Source organism: Oncorhynchus nerka, linkage group LG18, assembly GCF_034236695.1.
Source record: "Oncorhynchus nerka isolate Pitt River linkage group LG18, Oner_Uvic_2.0, whole genome shotgun sequence".
In the NCBI taxonomy this organism is placed as follows: Eukaryota; Metazoa; Chordata; class Actinopteri; order Salmoniformes; family Salmonidae; genus Oncorhynchus; species Oncorhynchus nerka.
Window position 1 is genome coordinate 31,119,143 of NC_088413.1, and position 20,111 is coordinate 31,139,253.

The following is a 20,111-nucleotide window of genomic DNA, read 5'->3' on the forward strand; positions in this document are numbered from 1 at the left end:
CATAATGATCAATACAAATTCACTTGGTGACCACCGATTCTATGGGATGCCATCATTTTTTAAAGAAAACCTTTGATGCAGCTGCATTTGCATCTGGGTTGAATAAATCACAATGAAAAAAACATCAGAATTTGAAATGTTAACTGCATTAGAGCGTTCTCAACACAAACTATTTTCAGACCAGGTAGCGATGACTATATCCAAAGTCAAGACAGAACTTCATTTAATGATAAAAGTGGGTTTGTTAAAAATCGTTTAACCTCGGATAACCTCCGTCGACTATTACAGAGCCTTCAGAAAGTATTCACACCCCTTGACTTATTACACATTTTGTTGTTACAGCCTGAATTTAAAATGTATTACATTTAGATTTTGTTTCACTGGCCTACACACAATACCCAATAATGTCAAAATGGAATTATGTTATTTGACATTTTTACAACTTAATTAAACATGAAACGCTGAAATGTCTTGGTTCAATAAGTATTTTGTTATGGCAATCCTAAATAACTTCAAGAGTACAAATGGGCTTAACAAGTCACATAATAAGTTGCATGGACTCACTCTGTGTGCAATAACGGTGTTTCACATGATTTTTGAATGACTACCCCATCTCTGTACCCCACACATACAATTATCTGTAAGGTCTCTCAGTCTCTCAGTGATTTTCAAAAACAGATTCACTGGGCATTCCCAAAACATACGGTATGTATATAGATCCAGACTGATCCAAGAGGGCAACCGTTTACAAAGATTATCGCCAGAGAGTTTCATCTGGAAGCGGCGATATGGTGTAGAAAAACATTTGTGAATACATTTTAAATTAATCAACTGGTGAGATGTTTTATGAGAAAACATTGTTCCATATCACCTTCCAGTTCAACTGTTTTCCAAAACCTATTAGTTCTCTGTTCCAGATGGAAGTGACCGCAGGTGAACACTTGTCGATCGAGTTAAGTTTGGAGTAGAAAGTGGAGACCAGGCCAACAGATTTGGGAGTATTCAAAAGAGTCTCAACTAGGGGATGGGTGGCAATAAGGGAATCCCAGGATACTACGTATTCTTTGAAAGCCAAGCGGAGCATAAGGGGGGGAAAAAGGAAGTCCCTGGGAGATTATATGATTCTTTGAAGTCTTGAAAAGTATGAAGACCTGAATTGTCAAAGATGTCACTGAGGATTAAAATATTTCTACTAGACAAAGGGTTTTGAGCCCGATAAGTTTAGGTTATTGTCCATAATGGAGAATGGCTCTGAAAAGGGAATGAGATCATGAGATGTCTGTTGGCCTGTCTCCACACTTTAACTGCATTATCAATTATTGGACCCATTCGGAGACGTATAGATTTTTGCATATAGCCAGAGAATAAGAGGCATTGTAGCCTAATGGGTTTCATTAATCTATGGGTATTTTCTGTTGAAAACAATTCCCATTTGTCTTTGTTGCAGGGTTTGATCTAAAATGTCAGAAACTATCAAGTGGAATGGTTACTTTCTACGTTACAGAGTGGAATGGTTTTTCTGCTGGTGTATCCTGAGGTAGCAGCTCTCCGAGAACCTCTTTCCGCAGTGCGTACAGGTGAATGACCTTTCTTCGGTGTGGGCCTTCAGGTGCATCTTCAGCTGGTGCTGGCGGGAAAACCTCTTCTCACACTGGGGGCAGCTGTAGGGTTTCTCCCCTGTGTGGACCCTCTGGTGCCTCTTCAGGTTGCAAGCCTGGGCGAAGCGCATGTGACACTGGGTACAGCTGAAGGGTTTCACCCCTGTGTGGATCCTCTGATGGATCTCCACCTTCTGGGAGCAGCTGAAGCCTTTGTTACAGAACATGCAGAGGAACGGTTTGTCTTTATTTTTGCCCGATGTGGCTCCCCCTCCCTGTGTCTTGGCACTTTGGTCTTTTGAGTTCAATACTTGATCGAAAAGGACGGAGCCATGTGAATCGAAAGGTCCCAATGACGTGGACACTGGGTCACGATCCCTGAACACGTGTAAAGGGGAGTGAGTGTCGACATTTAGATTTGTCTCTAAGCTTCCCCTGCAATCTAAGAAATCTCTGCCATGTGACTGTCCATCTCCTAGGTGACTATCTGCATTCCATGTAGGAGGAGTATCGCCCTCCACTTTCACAGTCACCTCATCTACCACTATAACCTCCCCTTTCTTATCTAGGCACCCTTCAGAGTATACACTACTACTGTACCGGTTCCAGTCCCCTCTAAACAGATCAGTCTGTGTCTCTAAACCCAAGGATATGTGGTCAGGGTCCATCTCTGTAGCGTAAGAACAAGACAGATCATCAATGCCAGTGTAGAACGCATCACCATCTCCATGGGAATTAACCGTCCTCTGGCTCTGGTGAAATACTGGTAAGTACTCTGTGCCAGGAGCAGCCAGTGGCCCCAACCCCAGTCTCTCTGGGTCTGATCTGTGGTCAGATCCTGTGTGTAAGAGCCTCTGTGTTACAGTTAAAGTCTCTGACTTGAGGACGTCGTTCAGCGTTCCACTGACCTCCGTGATGCTGCGTCCGGTCCTGGTCTGGGGCGCAGCGTAAGCGGCAAGGTCCTCCGTGACTACAGGGTGGGCCACTCCAGCCGCTGCTCCAGACTGGATGTCTCTGCTGTGTTGTGGGTCCTCCTCTCCTTCATTCCTCTCCTGCTTGACCCCAGGACCTGCAGCATCTGCATTTGCAGACTGATAAGCAGAGAGGGGGTTATTACCAGTACTTGAGTTGAATTGGATAACAATATTGTAGAGAATTCTCACAAGCTCCCCTATGGCAGATCAATAAGGATGTACATGTAAGCAAATTAATAGCTGGGGGAGCCTTTCTGAAATAAACGTGTCACATTTCACATACTGTAATTTTTTATGTTACACTATGCCACTAACCTCTATCACGATAACATGCTGGGTTGAGGTTCCACTCCTCTCATCTATAGCTATGGGTTGGTCATCTCTCCACACGTTGTGTCCCGCTGGCTTCACAAAGCTCCTGTGGCCTCCAGTAAGATGTCCTTCACCTGAGAGTGATTGGGGCAAAAGGGGTGGTAAAGTCAGGTACTTTCAATGCTCAACACTATATTGTACACTCTTGACACTGTCTACAATTGGCAAAGTAAAATGTATCACAACTTCTTGATATACTATTTATTGATTGATTGATGTTCCATGCATCACATTATTTTTTTATTGAGTATGATAATAGGACATTCAGTAAATCAAGAATCTGGTTAGAATATTGTGTCTTTGTGCAAGAATAATTTGTTCTTAATTTACCTGCCTGGTAAAATAAAGGTAAAATAAATATAACAATTAATGAGGTAAAGTATTGTATTCTATCTAAAAAACTGACCAAGACTCAACTCTGGATAACACATGCGCAACGGGAACGGGGCGACAGGCCCCACAGTCTCTGCCTTCTGCTAAATGTACCTCTTGCCATTCCTCTGTATCGGTCGAGGATCTTGACACTATTGGGACGACTGGCGACGACGTGCTGTCGCAAAGTTCTCTCTGCGTGTTCCCGTGCCACCTTCAATTCCAGTAGTTGTAGTTTCCTCCGCAATCCCCTGTTGTCTTTCTGGCTTTGAGTCATTTCCAAACGAAACACTGCATAGTCGTCGTCTACGAGTTTACAGATCTCTGCCACGGCTGAATTCGCTAGCACCTCCATAATGGAGGCTATTTGATTGTGAAAAACCATACAGTTAGCCATTGTTAGCTAACTATACCTAGATAACATCTATCAACCAAGTCCCGTCTCCAATTCGTATGTGATGCTGTTAAGTTAATCAGTCATATTTAGAGTTACATCGTGTTAATAAACGTATAAATAACAGCAATAGAAAAAGCTAACGTAGAAATTGTTTTTGGTCATTGCTAACTTCCGTTTACACTGAAGAGAAAGGACGTTTTTGGCGTCATAGCTCATAGGGTGTGGCTAAATGAAAAGGAAACGGGTAATGCTACATCAAACCAACGAGTCATGATTTGTCGTTGCTATCTGTAATCCTTGGGACGTCGGCCACCCTTCCCTTACCCATTTTAATTTTCAACTTCAATGGGGAAGGGACGTTCCAAAGATTCTAGATAGCAATGACCATTCATGTTCATTTTCTTGGAAGCTCAGCCTTGTTAAGAAAAATTACCGTAAACTATCTAAAAATAATGTCTCGCTCTATCCCATCGGTGGCAAGGAACCTATAGGGTTCAAGGAAGCAAAAGAAACGAAGACCGATTTTAATTTTAAATAATAAACAAGCAAATAAAAGTAAACATATCAAACGGACAGCACCATTTTACAGATTTTATCATCGTAGTAAAGGAACTGTTACCACTGTTTAAAGGGTGTTATAAAAAGAGGGGGACATATTTCTTATGAATAGAACATAAGCAAAACCAAATTCGGATAAATGTTGTGTTACACTTCAATTACAGTGTTTTGGCCATGCCAACACACCAAACAACAGGTCTGTGTATCATGTGAGAACGTAAGCGTACCTTGAGCCCTATACTAGATGGTTTGAAGAGTTAGCGAGGTAACTGGTCAACTCTTTGAGTTCCATTCGGGATAACAGGTACAACGAAAGTGGCTCACCTTTTAGCCATGTACATTTCTATGCAACGACTCCTTCAGAATTTAACCTGTTCCCGGGCAGGCTAACTCAGGGCTAACTCCATTTGTGATGAATGAGCTGCGAGTTGAGCACCAATGAACTTTTATTTCCTACCTCACAAAGATTGCGTCAGCATCCCCTTCATTTGAGGAATATGACAGATTAAATATTGTATTAATAAAACAATGTTATGTTATAATACCAATCATATTACACATATAGTAATGACAATGTATTTGAAACTTCACGCACAGTAAAACTTGTGTTTGATTTAATACAGTTATTTGTATTGATAGAAGTGAAAAGGTCACAGTTGTAAATGAGAACTTGTTCTCAACTGGCCTACTGGTTCAATAAAGGTGAAATATACATGTTTTTTAAATGAATGATTTAGTAATAAAATAAAGACGGCACATCAACAAGCCTATTTCGCACCGTGGCCTGCTGAATTTGCAAGATAACTTTTTTTCATTTTGATTTAGGCACACATGAAAATGTGCGACATGCACGCGCAGTTGCAAGTCTGCTAGAGTCCGCCGCAGGCGGACGAGCAATATCAACTGTCATAGTATGGATGAAGCCTGAGCTGAAGTGTGAAGCTAACTGAAGCAGGCTAGCTTTAGAAAACCTTGAGTAGATCTAGCTTCAATCATAGTATACCCCTCCGATGCACAACTGAGGGACTTAGTAATACAAAAAAACTATTGCCCCCAATACACTTCACATGATAACTATAATAAGGTTCCCAGATATCCACTGTGTATATCTCAAGCCACACTGCTACGATTTCTCCCGGTTTTGAACACAGTCTGATAAGGATAGTCAGGAAGAAGCTCTTTTAACATAGTTTGCACTTGAAGGGCCTTTCCTTGGTGTGAACGCCTCTTCACATACTTCGCCTCAGTGAAGGATTCCCACGTGCACGGCTTGTCGACGTCAATCCCAATAATTGGCCTCCCACGTTGTGAGGTGATAGAAGCAGGAGCCAGTCTTTGAGCTCCCTCATTGAACTCTAGCCATTGTTATTGGGATTGTGTGATGGAAATTGGTCTTCTGCTTTTATCCACCACCTGATATACACACACACACACACACACACACACATACATACATACATACATTAAGTTGTAGAGGCTGGAGCAGAGAGCAGCCACAGTGCACCATCCAATGAGCAGTTTAGGGGGTTAAGTTCCTTGCTCAAGGGAACATCAGTGGTAGGTGGCACCTGAGATGTTGATGCCGGCAACCGGACTCCCCGCCAGATGTGTTCTGTGTGGCTCGGTCCTGGTTCTGACTCTGGAAGGAAGAGTGATGGCTTCTGATCCATGTTCGTGATCCGGGGAAAGTCTTTGTGACCAGCCATCTCAGAGGTCCACTCTCTCCCACCAGTAACACTGGATATCAGCAGCTCTTCATGGACTGCAGACAAAGATTGTGCAGAAAAGTATAAAGGTTTATTACATTTGCGCTTTAGTAATTTAGCAGACGCCCTGATACAGAAAGACTTACAGAAGCGACTAGGGTTAAGTGTCTTGCTCATGGGCACATCAACAGGTTTTTCCCACCTAGTCAGCTCGGGTATTCAAACCAGCGACCTTTCGGTTACTGGCCCAACTCTCTTAACCGCTAGGCTACCTGAAAAAACTATTTGCTGTACACACAGAAACATTACGTAATATTATAAAATGTTAATCACAGTCAAGCCCATCTCTAACACTGTGATTCATGTACCTAACAATATGGAGCCATTGGAGTTTATTTTTAATTTTTAAATGGCCATAAGTGTTTTCAAGAATTATTACATACAAACATGTTTTGTACATTTCATTTAGGCCTTACAATATAACAAAAACAAGATGCAAAAAAAATCAGGCAATGTTGTAGAATAACTATGGTTATTTAATCATGTAATCAGTGATTACTTTGTAAATCGGGAGTTGCCGGAACAAAAAATATGCACGAGGTGGGTGACCTGGTGAGCTCTGAGTTACCGGAACGCATTAAACGCTAACTGGGGTAAGTATGTGATGCTGTGCAGTTAAATTAGTTATATTTTGAGTTCCAGGGTGTTCATAAATAACAACGCTAATGTGGAAATTGTTCTTGGTCACTTTTCAATGAAAAACGTACTCCCGCTGTTCTTTGAAATAAGATACTGCATATAACATTACACATCAAATTATGTGTTATCACTGTCTTTAAAGCTGAGAGCACACTCATTTAGAAAGAAAAGTGTGTTAGCAACTCTCATAAAAATAGGTATTCACAATCCAATTTCAAATAGCAAGTTAACAAAGGGTTAATGAGAGGTACAGTGCCTTGCTAAAGTATTCGGCCCCCTTGAACTTTGCGACCTTTTGCCACATTTCAGGCTTCTAACATAAAGATATAAAACTGTATTTTATTGTGAAGAATCAACAACAAGTGGGACACAATCATGAAGTGGAACGACATTTATTGGATATTTCAAACTTTTTTAACGAATCAAAACCTGAAAAATTGGGCGTGCAAAATTATTCAGCCCCCTTAAGTTAATACTTTGTAGCGCCACCTTTTGCTGCGATTACGGCTGTAAGTCGCTTGGGGTATGTCTCTATCAGTTTTGCACATCGAGAGACTGACATTTTTTTCCCATTCCTCCTTGCAAAACAGCTCGAGCTCAGTGAGGTTGGATGGAGAGCATTTGTGAACAGCAGTTTTCAGTTCTTTCCACAGATTCTCGATTGGATTCAGGTCTGGACTTTGACTTGGCCATTCTAACACCTGGATATGTTTATTTTTTAACCATTCCATTGTAGATTTTGCTTTATGTTTTGGATCATTGTCTTGTTGGAAGACAAATCTCCGTCCCAGTCTCAGGTCTTTTGCAGACTCCATCAGGTATTCTTCCAGAATGGTCCTGTATTTGGCTCCATCCATCTTCCCATCAATTTTAACCATCTTCCCTGTCCCTGCTGAAGAAAAGCAGGCCCAAACCATGATGCTGCCACCACCATGTTTGACAGTGGGGATGGTGTGTTCAGGGTGATGAGCTGTGTTGCTTTTACGCCAAACATAACGTTTTGCATTGTTGCCAAAAAGTTCAATTTTGGTTTCATCTGACCAGAGCACCTTCTTCCACATGTTTGGTGTGTCTCCCAGGTGGCTTGTGGCAAACTTTAAACAACACTTTTTATGGATATCTTTAAGAAATGGCTTTCTTCTTGCCACTCTTCCATAAAGGCCAGATTTGTGCAATATACGACTGATTGTTGTCCTATGGACAGAGTCTGCCACCTCAGCTGTAGATCTCTGCAGTTCATCCATGGTGCTTGCCTACGGAGCTGTGAGGGGAACGGCACCTCACTACCTCCAGGCTCTGATCAGGCCCTACACCCAAACAAGGGCACTGCGTTCATCCACCTCTGGCCTGCTCGCCTCCCTACCACTGAGGAAGTACAGTTCCCGCTCAGCCCAGTCAAAACTGTTCGCTGCTCTGGCCCCCCAATGGTGGAACAAACTCCCTCACGACGCCAGGACAGCGGAGTCAATCACCACCTTCCGGAGACACCTGAAACCCCACCTCTTTAAGGAATACCTAGGATAGGATAAAGTAATCCTTCTCCCCCTCCCCCCCCCCTTAAAAGACCTAGATACACTATTGTAAAGTGGCTGTTCCACTGGATGTCATAAGGTGAAAGCACCAATTTGTAAGTCGCTCTGGATAAGAGCGTCTGCTAAATGACTTAAATGTAAATGTAATGATGTCATCCAGAGTGATCATGGGCCTCTTGGCTGCATCTCTGATCAGTCTTCTCCTTGTATGAGCTGAAAGTTTAGAGGGACAGCCAGGTCTTGGTAGATTTGCAGTGGTCTGATACTCCTTCCATTTCAATATTATCGCTTGCACAGTGCTCCTTGGGATGTTTAAAGCTTGGGAAATATTTTTGTATCCAAATCCGGCTTTAAACTTCTTCACAACAGTATCTCGGACCTGCCTGGTGTGTTCCTTGTTCTTCATGATGCTCTCTGCGCTTTTAACGGACCTCTGAGACTATCACAGTGCAGGTGCATTTATACGGAGACTTGATTACACACAGGTGGATTGTATTTATCATCATTAGTCATTTAGGTCAACATTGGATCATTCAGAGATCCTCACTGAACTTCTGGAGAGAGTTTGCTGCACTGAAAGTAAAGGGGCTGAATAATTTTGCACGCCCAATTTTTCAGTTTTTGATTTGTTAAACAAGTTTAAAATATCCAATAAATGTCGTTCCACTTCATGATTGTGTCCCACTTGTTGTTGATTCTTCACAAAAAAATACAGTTTTATATCTTTATGTTTGAAGCCTGAAATGTGGCAAAAGTTCAAGGGGGCCGAATACTTTCGCAAGGCACTGTATGTGGTTAATTACCCTCCACCCCAAGACACTTAACATGCCACACTGCTACGATTTCTCCCCGTTGTGGACACTCCTATGTCTGATCATGTTAGTCAGGAAGGAGAATCTCTTGTAACATAATTTGCACTTGAAGGGCCTCTCCTTGGTGGGAACGGCCTGGTGCCTCTTCACATAGTTCGCATGGGCGAAGCGCTTCTCACAGGTGGGGCAGGCGTACGGCATGTCGGCGTCCGTTCTAATGCTCGGCCTCACACGCTCTGACCCAGTGGCACCAGAGGTAGAAACAGGAGCCACCACCCATAGGTGGTTAGTTTTGAGCTCCCTCCTTGACTTCTAGTCATTGTTTGGGTGTTGTTGGGATGGTGCCCTGTGTTATAGGCTAGGTACCTCTTGTGACGAACGCCCATCCTGACCCTGTCTGTATTTGTGGCGTAACCATGAGGTAACTGAGGAAGGCTAGACCCAGGTCCAGGCTTTCTATGAACCCAGTCACCAGGCATTAGGCAGGATCCTGAAGGAGAAGACAGACTTCCTATTAGACTCCCACCAAGGGGGTCTCCCACTACTCTCTGTGAAGGCTGAAGCCCAGGCTGCCCTGCTCTGTTCATCATGGATACTGTGGTGTTTGTATCATAAGAACAGGAGGGTCTATCTCTATCAGCTCCAGGCCCTGCTTCATCCCTGCACTGAGACTGTAAAGAGAAGGGTCTGGGCTGCAGACTGGATCCCTGACTGGAGCATCTGTCTCTCTGATGACCACCAGGACTGAGGCTGTCCACTGGTTGTGTTCTGTGTAGTGGTTGTTGTGGAGTCTCTGTCCCTCACGATTGGGCCCTGGTTCCGACTTGGGAAGGAAGAGAAACGGCTCCTGACCCAGGGTCCAGTCCGGGACCAGGATTTGTGATCAGCAGCTTCAGAAGTCCAGTCTCTCCCGCCAGCAACACCGGATATCAGCAGGTCTTCATGGACTGCAGATAAAGATGATACTTTTCTGTACAAAGGTTTATATAAGAAACTCTTTGCTGTACACACAGAAACATGACACTATATTATAAAATGTTAACCACAGTCAAGCCAAACTATAACACTGTGATTCAAGTACCTAACAATATGAGGCCATTGGAAATTATTATAAAAAATAAAATGCACCATACAGTGAATCTGGAAAGTATTCAGACCCCTTAACTTTTTCCACAGTTACGTTACAGCCTTATTCTAAAATTGATTACGTTTTTTTTCTTCCACAGCAATCTACACACAGTACCCCATAAAGACACAGCAAAAACATTTGTTTTATTTTTTAAATAAAAAAACATAACTGAAATATCACATTTACATAAGCATTCAGACTAGTACTTTGTTGAAGCACCTTTGGCAGCGATTACAGCCTTGAGTTTTCTTGGGTATGATGCTACAAGCTTGGCACACCTGTATTTGGGGAGTTTCTCCCATTGTTCTCTGCAGATCCTCTCACGCTCTGTCATATTGGATGGGGAGCGTCCCTGCACAGCTATTTTCAGGTCTCTCCAAAGATGTTAGATCAGGTTCAAATACGGGCTCTGGCTGGGCCACTCAACGACATTGAGACTTGTCCCAAAGCGACTCCTGCATGGTCTTGGCTGTGTGCTTAGGATCGTTGTCCTGTTGGAAGGTGAACCTTCGCCCCAGTCTGAGGTCCTGAGCACTCTGGAGCAGGTTTTCATCAAGGATCTCTCTGTACTTTGCTCCATTCATCTTTTCCTCGATCCTAACTAGTCTCCCACTCCCTGCCACTGAAAAACATCCCCACAGCATGATGCTGCCACCACCATGCTTCGCCGTAGGGATGGTGCCAGATTTCCTCCAGACGTGACACTTGGCATTCAGGCCAAAGAGTTCAATCTGGTTTCATCAGACCAGAGAATCTTGTTTCTCATGGTCTGAGAGTCCTTTAGGTGCCTTTTGGCAAACTCCAAACAGGCTGTCATGTGCCTTTTACTGAGGACTGGCTTCTGTCTGGCCACTACCATAACGGCCTGATTGGTGGAGTGCTGCAGAGATGGCTGTCCTTCTGGAAGGTTCTCCCATCTCCACAGAGGTACTCTGCAGCTCTCTCAGAGTGACCATTGGGTTCTTGGTCACCTCCCTGACCACGGCTCTTCTCCCCTGATTGCTCAGTTTGGCCGTGTGGCCAGCTCTAGGAAGTCTTGGTGGTTCCAAACTCCTTCCATTTAAAAATTATCGAGGCCACTGTGTTCTTGGTTACCTTCAATGCTGCAGATATTTTTTGGTACCCTTCCCCAGATCTGTGCCTTGACACAATTCTGTCTCGGAGCTCTACGGACAATTCCTTCGACCTCATAGCTTGAATCTTGCGCTGACATGCACTGTCAATTGTGGGACCTTACATAGACAGGTGTGTGCCTTTCCAAATCATGTCCAATCAATTGAATTTACCACAGGTGGAAGTTGTAGAAACATCAAGGATGATCAATGGAAACAGGATGCACCTGACTTCGATTTCGAGTCTAACAGCAAATGGTCTGAATACTTATGTAAATAAGGTCATTCTGTTTTGAATATTTTTTTTTTATAAATGTGCAAAAATGACTAAAAACCTGTTTACGCTTTGTCATTATGGGGTAGTGTGTAGATTGATAAGGGAAAAAAACAACTTAATTCATTTTAGAATAAGGCTTTAACTTAAAATGTGGAAAAAGTAAAGTGGTCTGAATACTTTCTGAATGCACTGTATGATGTTTTGGTTCGACTGAGATGAGGGAAACTCAGTCACAGAATTTTTTTTTACAAATCAGTCACACACAGTCAATTTAGTCTTTAATTTGAGCAAAACTGTTATGCACTCTCACACGGGACTTTGACACATCTTCACTACTACATAAATAATTTATTAGAATACTTTGGAAAAGGTTCAACACTACACACATCTTCACTACTTCATGTCAAGTAAACATGAAATAAGGCACTCTTATTTCACTATCTCACTATGAAACACCATCAACCTAAAGGGAATTAGTTGTCACTTCATCAGTGAAGCATTTTTACAGACACCATCACAACAACCATCACCTTATCACACTAATTCTTTCCTCATGTTACCTCAACAAGTTCCCTACGATATCAAAAACCAAAATAATTAACTACCAACAAACTATACTGAACAAAAATATAAACACACATGTAAAGTGTTGGTCCCATGTTTCATGAGCTGAAATAAAAGATCCCAGAAATGTTCCATATGCACAAAAAGCTTATTTCTCTCAAATGTTGTGCACAAATTTGTTTACATCCCTGTTAGTGAGCATTCCTGCTTTGCCAACATAATCCATCCATCTGACAGGTGTGTCATTTCAAGAAGCTGATTAAACAGCATGATCATTACACAGGTATACCTTTTGCTGGGGACAATAAAAGGCCACTCTAAAATCTCACGTTTTGAGGGAAGATACAATTGGCATGCTGACTGCAGGAATGTCCACCAGAGAGGTTGCCAGAGAATTTAATGTTAATTTCTCTACCATAAGCTGCTTCCAATGTCGTTTTAGAGAATTTGGCTGTATCCAACTGGCCTCAACCAGACCACATGTAACCACGCCAGCCCTCCACATCCAGCTTCTCCACCTGCGGGATCGTCTGAGACGAGCCACCCGGACAGCTGATGAAACTGAGTTTTACTGTCTGTAATAAAGCACTTTTGTGAGGGTAAACTCCTTCTCCCAGGTGGGGAGGCCTATGCCCCCCCAGGCCCACCCATGGCTGCACCCCTGCCCAGTCATGTGAAATCCATAGATTAGGGCCTGATGAATTCATTTCAATTGACTGATTTCCTTATATAAACTGTAACTCACCCAATTGTTGCATGATGCATTTATATTTTTGTTCAGTATAACTAGTACTACATTACATTTCACTATACATGGGCCGTGTGCATTTTCTGCTAGTGTATCCTGAGGTAGCTCCTCTCTGAGAACACAGGCAAATGGCCTCTCTCCTGTGTAGATCTTCAGGTGGGGAAGCTGGGGAAGGTGTAGGATTTCTCCCCTGGGTGGACCCTCTTCAGGTTGGTTGAGTCTGAGAAACTAGCCTGGCACAGGTGGCAGCTGAACGATTTCTCCCCTGTGTGCATCCTCTGGTGGATCTCCACCTGTTTGGGGAAACTGAAGGCTTTCCCACAGAATGAAAACGGTAAGAGCTTCTCTTTGGCGCCACCACCTTTACTTATTCCATCTGTATTACTGTCATTTGTCAATGGGCATGTCTAATCATTTAGTGTTGATGCACTGGCATTTTCTGAGGTCTGGTTAAACATTAGGAGAGTGTGAGGAGGTCGAAGGCCAGGGAGTGTCTGTGTTGTTACAGGGTCCATGTTCCAGTTGATAGATCCTATAGAAGGTAGGCTGAAGGCAGCACCTGTTAGGGGGTCAACCTCATGCGCCATCACTCTGTCTGAAACACAATTATAGGAGCAGGACGGCGCATCACTAGCTGAGTCTGTGTCTGTTCTCACCCGCTGCATACGGACACTTCCTTGTCCCCGCAGACCAAATCTACGCCTCGCCCTGGTCTCAGCCAGTCTGTTATCATGGAGAGTAAGTTCGGATGTTGATTTCTGTTTGATTGTCTGTTTCTGGTTGTGGTTAACAGTGTTGTTCCCCGGCCCAGAGTTGATTACACTGTAATCACCATCCACTGACCTCCACTATGTCGCCTCTGGTCCTGACCTGCTCGGTTATGTTACCCCTGGGCCATTGGCTGCACCTGTCTGGGAATCCAAGATGGCCACCCAGTCTCCTCTGTTAGCTTCCAGCCAACCATCAACAGGAAAATGTTACTGTCAAGACTTAACAAACATGACGCATGGATAGATTTTTAGACATGGATTTTTTTGTGTGTTATTTTCCTGGTGATGTCTGACTTATGTTAAGATACACTGAGTGTACAAAACATTAGGAATATCTTCCTAATATTGAGTGACACCCCCATTTCCTTTCAGAACAGCCACAATTTGTTGAGGCATGGACTCTACAAGGTGTCGAAAGCGTTCCACAGGGATGCTGGCCCATGTTGACGCCAATGTTGTGTCAAGTTGGCTGGATGTCCTGTGGGTGGTGGACCATTCTTGATACGCTCAGGAAACCGTTGAGCATTTCACCTTTATTTAACCAGGTAGGCAAGTTGAGAACAAGTTCTCATTTACAATTGCGACCTGGCAAGCATGAAAAACCCAGCAGCGTTGCAGTTCTTGACACACTCAAACCGGTGCGCCTGGCACCTACTACCATAACCTGTTCAAAGGCACTTAAAATTTTGGTCTTACTCACCCTCTGAATGGCACACATACACAATTCATGTCTCAATTGTCTCAATGCTTAAGGAACCCTACTTTAACCTGTCTCCTCCCTTTATCTACAAGGATTAAAGTGGATATAACAGGTGACATCAATAAGGGATCCTAATTTTCACATGGTCAGTCTATATCATGGATAGAGCAGGTGTTCCTAATGATTTGTGCACTTGGTGTACACATTTCAGTTTTGTATTTTATACAAATTGAATTGATATGGTTTAATAAATGAAGTACTCATATTGTTTTATATGAGTTTAATAGAAAATTAATAGCCAGGCATATTAGTATTCCCATTGAAGATCTATTACTGTATGTAGGCTATATGTATTTCTCCCTTACCTTGCTCCCCCATCTTTAGTCCACTCAGCAGATCAATGCTCTCTGGTCCGTCTTCTATTGTCTCCTCTTTGACCAGCAGCAGATCAGGCTTCCCATCCTCCATGTCTACTGACTGTAAGAGATACAGAGTGAGAGGATGTTAGATCAATAAATCTGATATGAGCACTGTGCTATGGAGCATCTTCTGATTGGACAATGAGGGATTGCTATTAATACTATGCAAGCGTGTTAGTTGATTTGATTACTTGGCACTCTTTAAAGGGATAGTTTGTGATTTTGTCAATTATCTACTTTTTCAGTCAGATTAACCTGTGGATGCTATTTTTACGTCTCTGCATCCAGTATGCAAGAAGTTAGAGGCAATTTCGCGAGCCAGCTTAGCGCAAAGACTGGAAGTCTTCAGGTACAGCTAGCATGTAACTTTAAGAGTGTCAAGTAATAAAATCAACGAATAATTCAAAGGCATCGTCCCACACTTAAAACAAAAATAATCAAGACCTGGGCACCTAGTCTCAGAGTACAAGTGATAATCTAGGATCTTTCCAAATAGAAAAGGCAAAACTGCTCCTAGATCTGCAAACCTACTCTGACACATTTTGTGGATATGGGTCCTGACCTAATACCATACAGACAGTAGTTTACAGTGGGCTCACCTCAGTGAGACTGTGTGTGGTCCTGTGCTGCTCAGCTGGTTCCTCTGTGGGTTCAGGAGGAGGTGTAGTCTGGTTGTCCTCCATGAGCATGTGCCCCTCAGGGTTCCACAGACCCTCCTCACACCCCTCCTTCATCCGCAGCACCTCTGGACCCTCCTCCTCCTGGAAGAGAGACGTGATGCAGATCACACAGACGTACACACAGATAATAAACACACTTTCAACATGGAGTGTTTACCCATCCCCACTATTTTTGAGTCCTATACTGTAGTTACAGAATGACTTCACTGTTGTTAAACCCATCATGGTGGACATTGATATGATAATGTGGGTAAAAACAAGTCAGCTATGATAAGTCAAAAGTCAGACAAACCTGACTAAACTATAATGATGTGTACAGTAGGTGTTTGTTAGTGTGTGGGTATGTGTAGGTATATTTAGTAAGTGTATATTGGTTATAAAGCGCTGTTGTATGTATGCAGAATAGGGTGAGATCAGATGTGATGTATACTAAAGAGAGTCTCAATGAAAGTCTTAAATGAAAAGTCACATTTTGTGTTTATTAAACATAAACAAGTGTTAAATATATCATATGAAAACCACACATACACATCAACAAAAACAACTGCATTCATTCAAGTGTCTTGGGGGGGAAAAAATAAGTTGTTGAATGGAAGCAATGAAAAAGGCATTTGTGAAAATCATATAGCCTACACAGTACAAACACAATATGTATCAGACTTTAGGCTTATATATCACACAATGTCTGGATGCAATATTCTACCCAGTAATATTGAACACTGAAATCTGTTACTCTCATTATTCCAAATTCATCTGTAGATCTTTTCTGCTGACAACAATGACAATAAATCTTTGTCTTTAATGTAGGGTTTGATCTAAAAGTCAGAAGCTGTTGGGTGGTATTTTTACTTTCTATGTTATACAGTGGAATGGTTTTTCTGCTGGTGTGTCCTGAGGCAACTCCTCTCTGAGAACCTCATCCTGCAGTGCATACAGGGGAATGGCCTCTCTCCCGTGTGGACCCTCTGGTGCCTCTTCAGGTCACCAGCCTGGGCGAAGCGCATGTGACACTGGGTACAGCTGAATGGTTTCTCCCCTGTGTGGACCCTATGATGCCTCTTCAGGGTGCCAGCTTGGCTGAAGCACATGTGACACTGGGTACAGCTGAAGGGTTTCACCCCAGTGTGGATCCTCTGGTGGACCTCCACCTTCTGGAGGCAGCTGAAGCCTTTGTTACAGAACATGCAGAGGAACCGTTTCTGTTTACTATTGCCTGATGTGGGTCCCCCTCCCTGAGCCTGAGCTCGAGCCCTGTTGTTTGAGTTCAATACCTGATCGAAAAGGATGCGGCCGTGTGAATCGGAAGGTGCCATCGACTTAGACACTGGGTCGTGATCCCTGAACGAATGTAAAGGGGAGTTGGTTGCGACATTTAGATTTGTCTCTAAGCTCTCCCTGTTGTTTAATAAGTCACTAGTGTTGCCCTGCGAGTGTCCTTCTAACTGAGTCTCGTCTGCATTCCATGTCAGAGGAGTGTCGCCCTCCACTTTTACCTCATCTACGACCAGACCCTCCCCTTTCTTATCTAGGCACCCTTCAGAATATACACTACTACTGTACTGGTTCCAGTTCCCTCTCATTGGATTAGTCTGTGTATCTAATCCCACAGGCATGTCACCAGGTATCATCTCTGTCCCTGTAGAGTATGAACAGGATGGATCATTGCCAGTCTGTAACGAGTCACTTGGGTCCTGATGAGACAAAACTGTCCTCGGGCTCGTGTTACCATAAAGTAAATGCTCTGAGTGGGGAGCAGGAGAACAGCCCAGTCGGTCCAGCACCGTTAAAGTCTCGATATCGGTTTCTGACTTGAGGAAGACGTTCTGCGTTCCACTAACCTCCGGCGTTCCACTGACCTCCGTGATGCTGTGTTGGGTCCTGGGCTGCACTGTGGCTACAAGGTGCACGCCAGCCGTTCCAGTCTGGATGTTTCTACTGTGCCATGGGTCCTCTTCTCCTTCAGACCTCTCCAGCTTGACCGCAGGACCTGCTGCCTCTGCAGACTGACAAGAAGAAAGGAAGTTATTACTGGTACATGAGTTGAATTGGATAACAATGTCATAGGGAAGTCTAACAAACTCCCCGATGGCAGTTAAATTACGATGTAAATGGAAACTAGTGAATAGCTGAGGGGAGCCTTTCTGAAATAAACAGACCACATTTTATTCACAAAGTAACTCATTTTTAATGCAACACTATTACACTAACCTCTATCATGATAACGTGCTGGGTTGAGGTTCCACTTCCCTCGTCAACAGTGATTGGTTGGTCATCTCTCCATGTACCGTGTCCCGCTGGCTTCACAAAGTTCCTGTGGCCTCCAGTGAGATGTCCTTCACCTGAGAGAATTATTAGAGGTTATAAGCTGGGTGGTTCAAGCCCTGAATGCTGATTGGCTGACAGCCATGTCAGACTGTATACCACAGGTATGGCAAAACATTTACTTTTTACTTCTGTAATTACATTTGTAACCAGTTTATAATTGCAATAAAGCACCTCTGGGGGTTTGTGGTATATGGCCAATATACCACAGCTACGGGCTGTATCCAGACACTCCGTGTTGCATTGTCCATAAGAACAGCCCAGGCACCATGGTATATTGGCCATATACCACATCCCCTTGGGCTTATTGCTTAATTAAATAAGTGGTTAGGTTAGCTACTGTCAATGCTCAACGGTATATTATAACCTATTGACACGGTCTAGAATTGGCAAGGATGTAAAGTAACACTTTGCATAACTTCTTGATATACTATTTATAGATCAATTGATGATGTTCTAGGCATCATATTGTTTTCAATGCATAAATAATAGAAAATGCAGTAAATCAAGAACCTGGTTAGAATATGATATATATGGTGTGTTTGTGCAAGATAGCTAAGTAATCAGAGGAATTATTGCATACTATCCAAAAACTAACCAAGACCCACTTCTGGTTAACACATCTAAAGTTACACAAGTGCAGTGGGGAGACAGGCCGCGCAGCTCGACCTTCTGCTAAATGTACCTCTTGCCATTCCTCTGTATCGGTCGAGGATCTTGACACTACTGGGACGACTGGCGAGGACGCGCTCCCGTGCCACCTTCAGTTCCAGTTGCTGTAGTTTCCTCCGTAATCCCCTGTTTTCTTTCTGGCTTTGGGAAATTTCCAAACGAAACACTGCATAGTCGTCGTCTACGAGTTTACAGATCTCTGCCACGGCTGCATTCGCTAGCACCTCCATGATGGAGGCTATTTGAGTGTGAAAAACCATACCGTTATCCATTGTTAACAGCTACTAGCTAGCGTTACCTAAACATCTATCAACCAAGTCTTGTCTCCAACGCAAATTAAAAACTACCTGGGGCAAATATGTGATGGTGTGCAGTTAAATTAGTCATCGTTTGAGTTCCATTTGTGTTAATGAATCTAACAAAAACGCTAGCGTGAAAATTGTTCTTGGTCAACGCTTACTTCCGTTAACTTCTTCTTCTGTGAGGTTTTATGGCGAACTACACGCAAATGGTGTACTGCCGCCACCAACTGGACGGGGGTGGGGGGGGGGATTTCATAAAATAAATGTGAATACCATTATGGGGATGGGAAAATAACATTTTACAAAACATTTACAAAACTACATTCCCATTTCCTTCAGTTATGAAAAACAAAATACCCTGTTCAGGCTCTGGGGCCGGAGAGGGTGGGACTGCATGAGACAGTACTCCATGTAGAGCTTCGTCAAATATTTTAATCCTAGAAAGTGTTCCGTTGCAGAAGTGAAGTCTATCTTTAGGTAGGTAGGAGCAAGCCCATGTAATGCTTTGTAGGTTAGCAGTAAAGCCAGTGTAGGGAGGCTAGCACTGGAGTAATATGATCCATTTTTTTGGTTCTAGTCAGGATTCTAGCAGCCGTATTTAACACTTACTGAAGTTTATTTAGTGCTTTATCCGGGGTAGCCGGAAAGTAGAGCATTGCAGTAGTCTAACCTAGAAGTAACAAAAGCATGGATACATTTTTCTGCATAGTGATATTACGTCTGATCTCGCAATGTAATGTATGTTTAGATAGGTGTAATCTAGAGCTAAGCATGTTGATTTTTAACTCGCTCGTTGAATTATGCAAGAGAACGTGACAACAACAGTAATTATTGAGTCAGTCTAGACTCTAGACAGTCTAGGTGAGTACAGGTTGGGTAGACGGAGCAAGTGATTGGTGGTTGCAGCCTTGTTCCTCCCTTTTATGTTAATGTATTAATATATTCAAGAACAATGTTTATTTATGCAAAAAAAAAGACATAACATTTGCTTTATTTTAACACAAAATATATTTTAAAAAATACCCAATACAATAATAAAATCTATATATGAGTACATTTGAAGAAAAACAAGTGAAATGTAATAATACTTTGATGACCTAAATTCCCACAATAAATCCCTGATCTCCATTCATGTTGAACAGAATCATCCCATTGTCTTAATTGCACTGCACAGATGGAGCAGAAATTCCAGAAGATTGATTTGGTAGTAGTAGCAGATAACTTTTAGGGACAAAATAGTGGGAAGAGGTGGTGGGTTTGTTGGGAATAGTGGCGTGTATGTAGGGTAAGATGGTGGTGCAATGAAATCCCCCCAATCTACTTTTCTGTGAACAAAATGTGAAATTCACACTACGACCTGTGAAAGACAGCAATACGCAACTAAGCGTCTAGTCGG

The 20,111-nt window shown here is 42.9% G+C and overlaps 2 protein-coding genes across 6 annotated transcripts; both read right to left on the bottom strand.

The window, feature by feature from the left end:
• Positions 1–206: 206 nt before the first annotated feature.
• LOC135561857 (zinc finger protein 34-like) lies at positions 207–4,151 on the bottom strand. Its single transcript, XM_065003982.1, has 3 exons — positions 3,431–4,151; positions 2,888–3,018; positions 207–2,689 (listed from the first exon to the last, which is right to left on the bottom strand). Exons 1-3 carry the CDS (start codon positions 3,711–3,713, stop codon positions 1,499–1,501), a joined length of 1,605 nt encoding a protein of 534 aa, XP_064860054.1. The 5' UTR covers positions 3,714–4,151; the 3' UTR covers positions 207–1,498.
• Positions 4,152–4,868: 717 nt separating this feature from the next.
• Positions 4,869–20,097, bottom strand: LOC115145660 (zinc finger protein 23-like). 5 transcript variants are annotated; one of them, XM_065003987.1, is made up of 7 exons: positions 18,427–20,097; positions 17,628–17,758; positions 17,258–17,422; positions 15,339–15,500; positions 14,686–14,797; positions 5,840–6,033; positions 4,869–5,684 (listed from the first exon to the last, which is right to left on the bottom strand). In XM_065003987.1, the coding sequence occupies exons 1-7, from the start codon at positions 18,683–18,685 to the stop codon at positions 5,637–5,639; spliced, it is 1,071 nt and encodes a 356-aa protein (XP_064860059.1). In that variant the 5' UTR covers positions 18,686–20,097; the 3' UTR covers positions 4,869–5,636. The 5 variants fall into 5 exon arrangements, with proteins under 5 accessions (XP_064860059.1, XP_064860058.1, XP_064860057.1 ...); XM_065003986.1 differs by having other exon boundaries at positions 4,869–6,033; positions 17,276–17,422; XM_065003985.1 differs by having other exon boundaries at positions 4,869–6,033.
• Between the last annotated feature and the right edge of the window lie 14 nt (positions 20,098–20,111).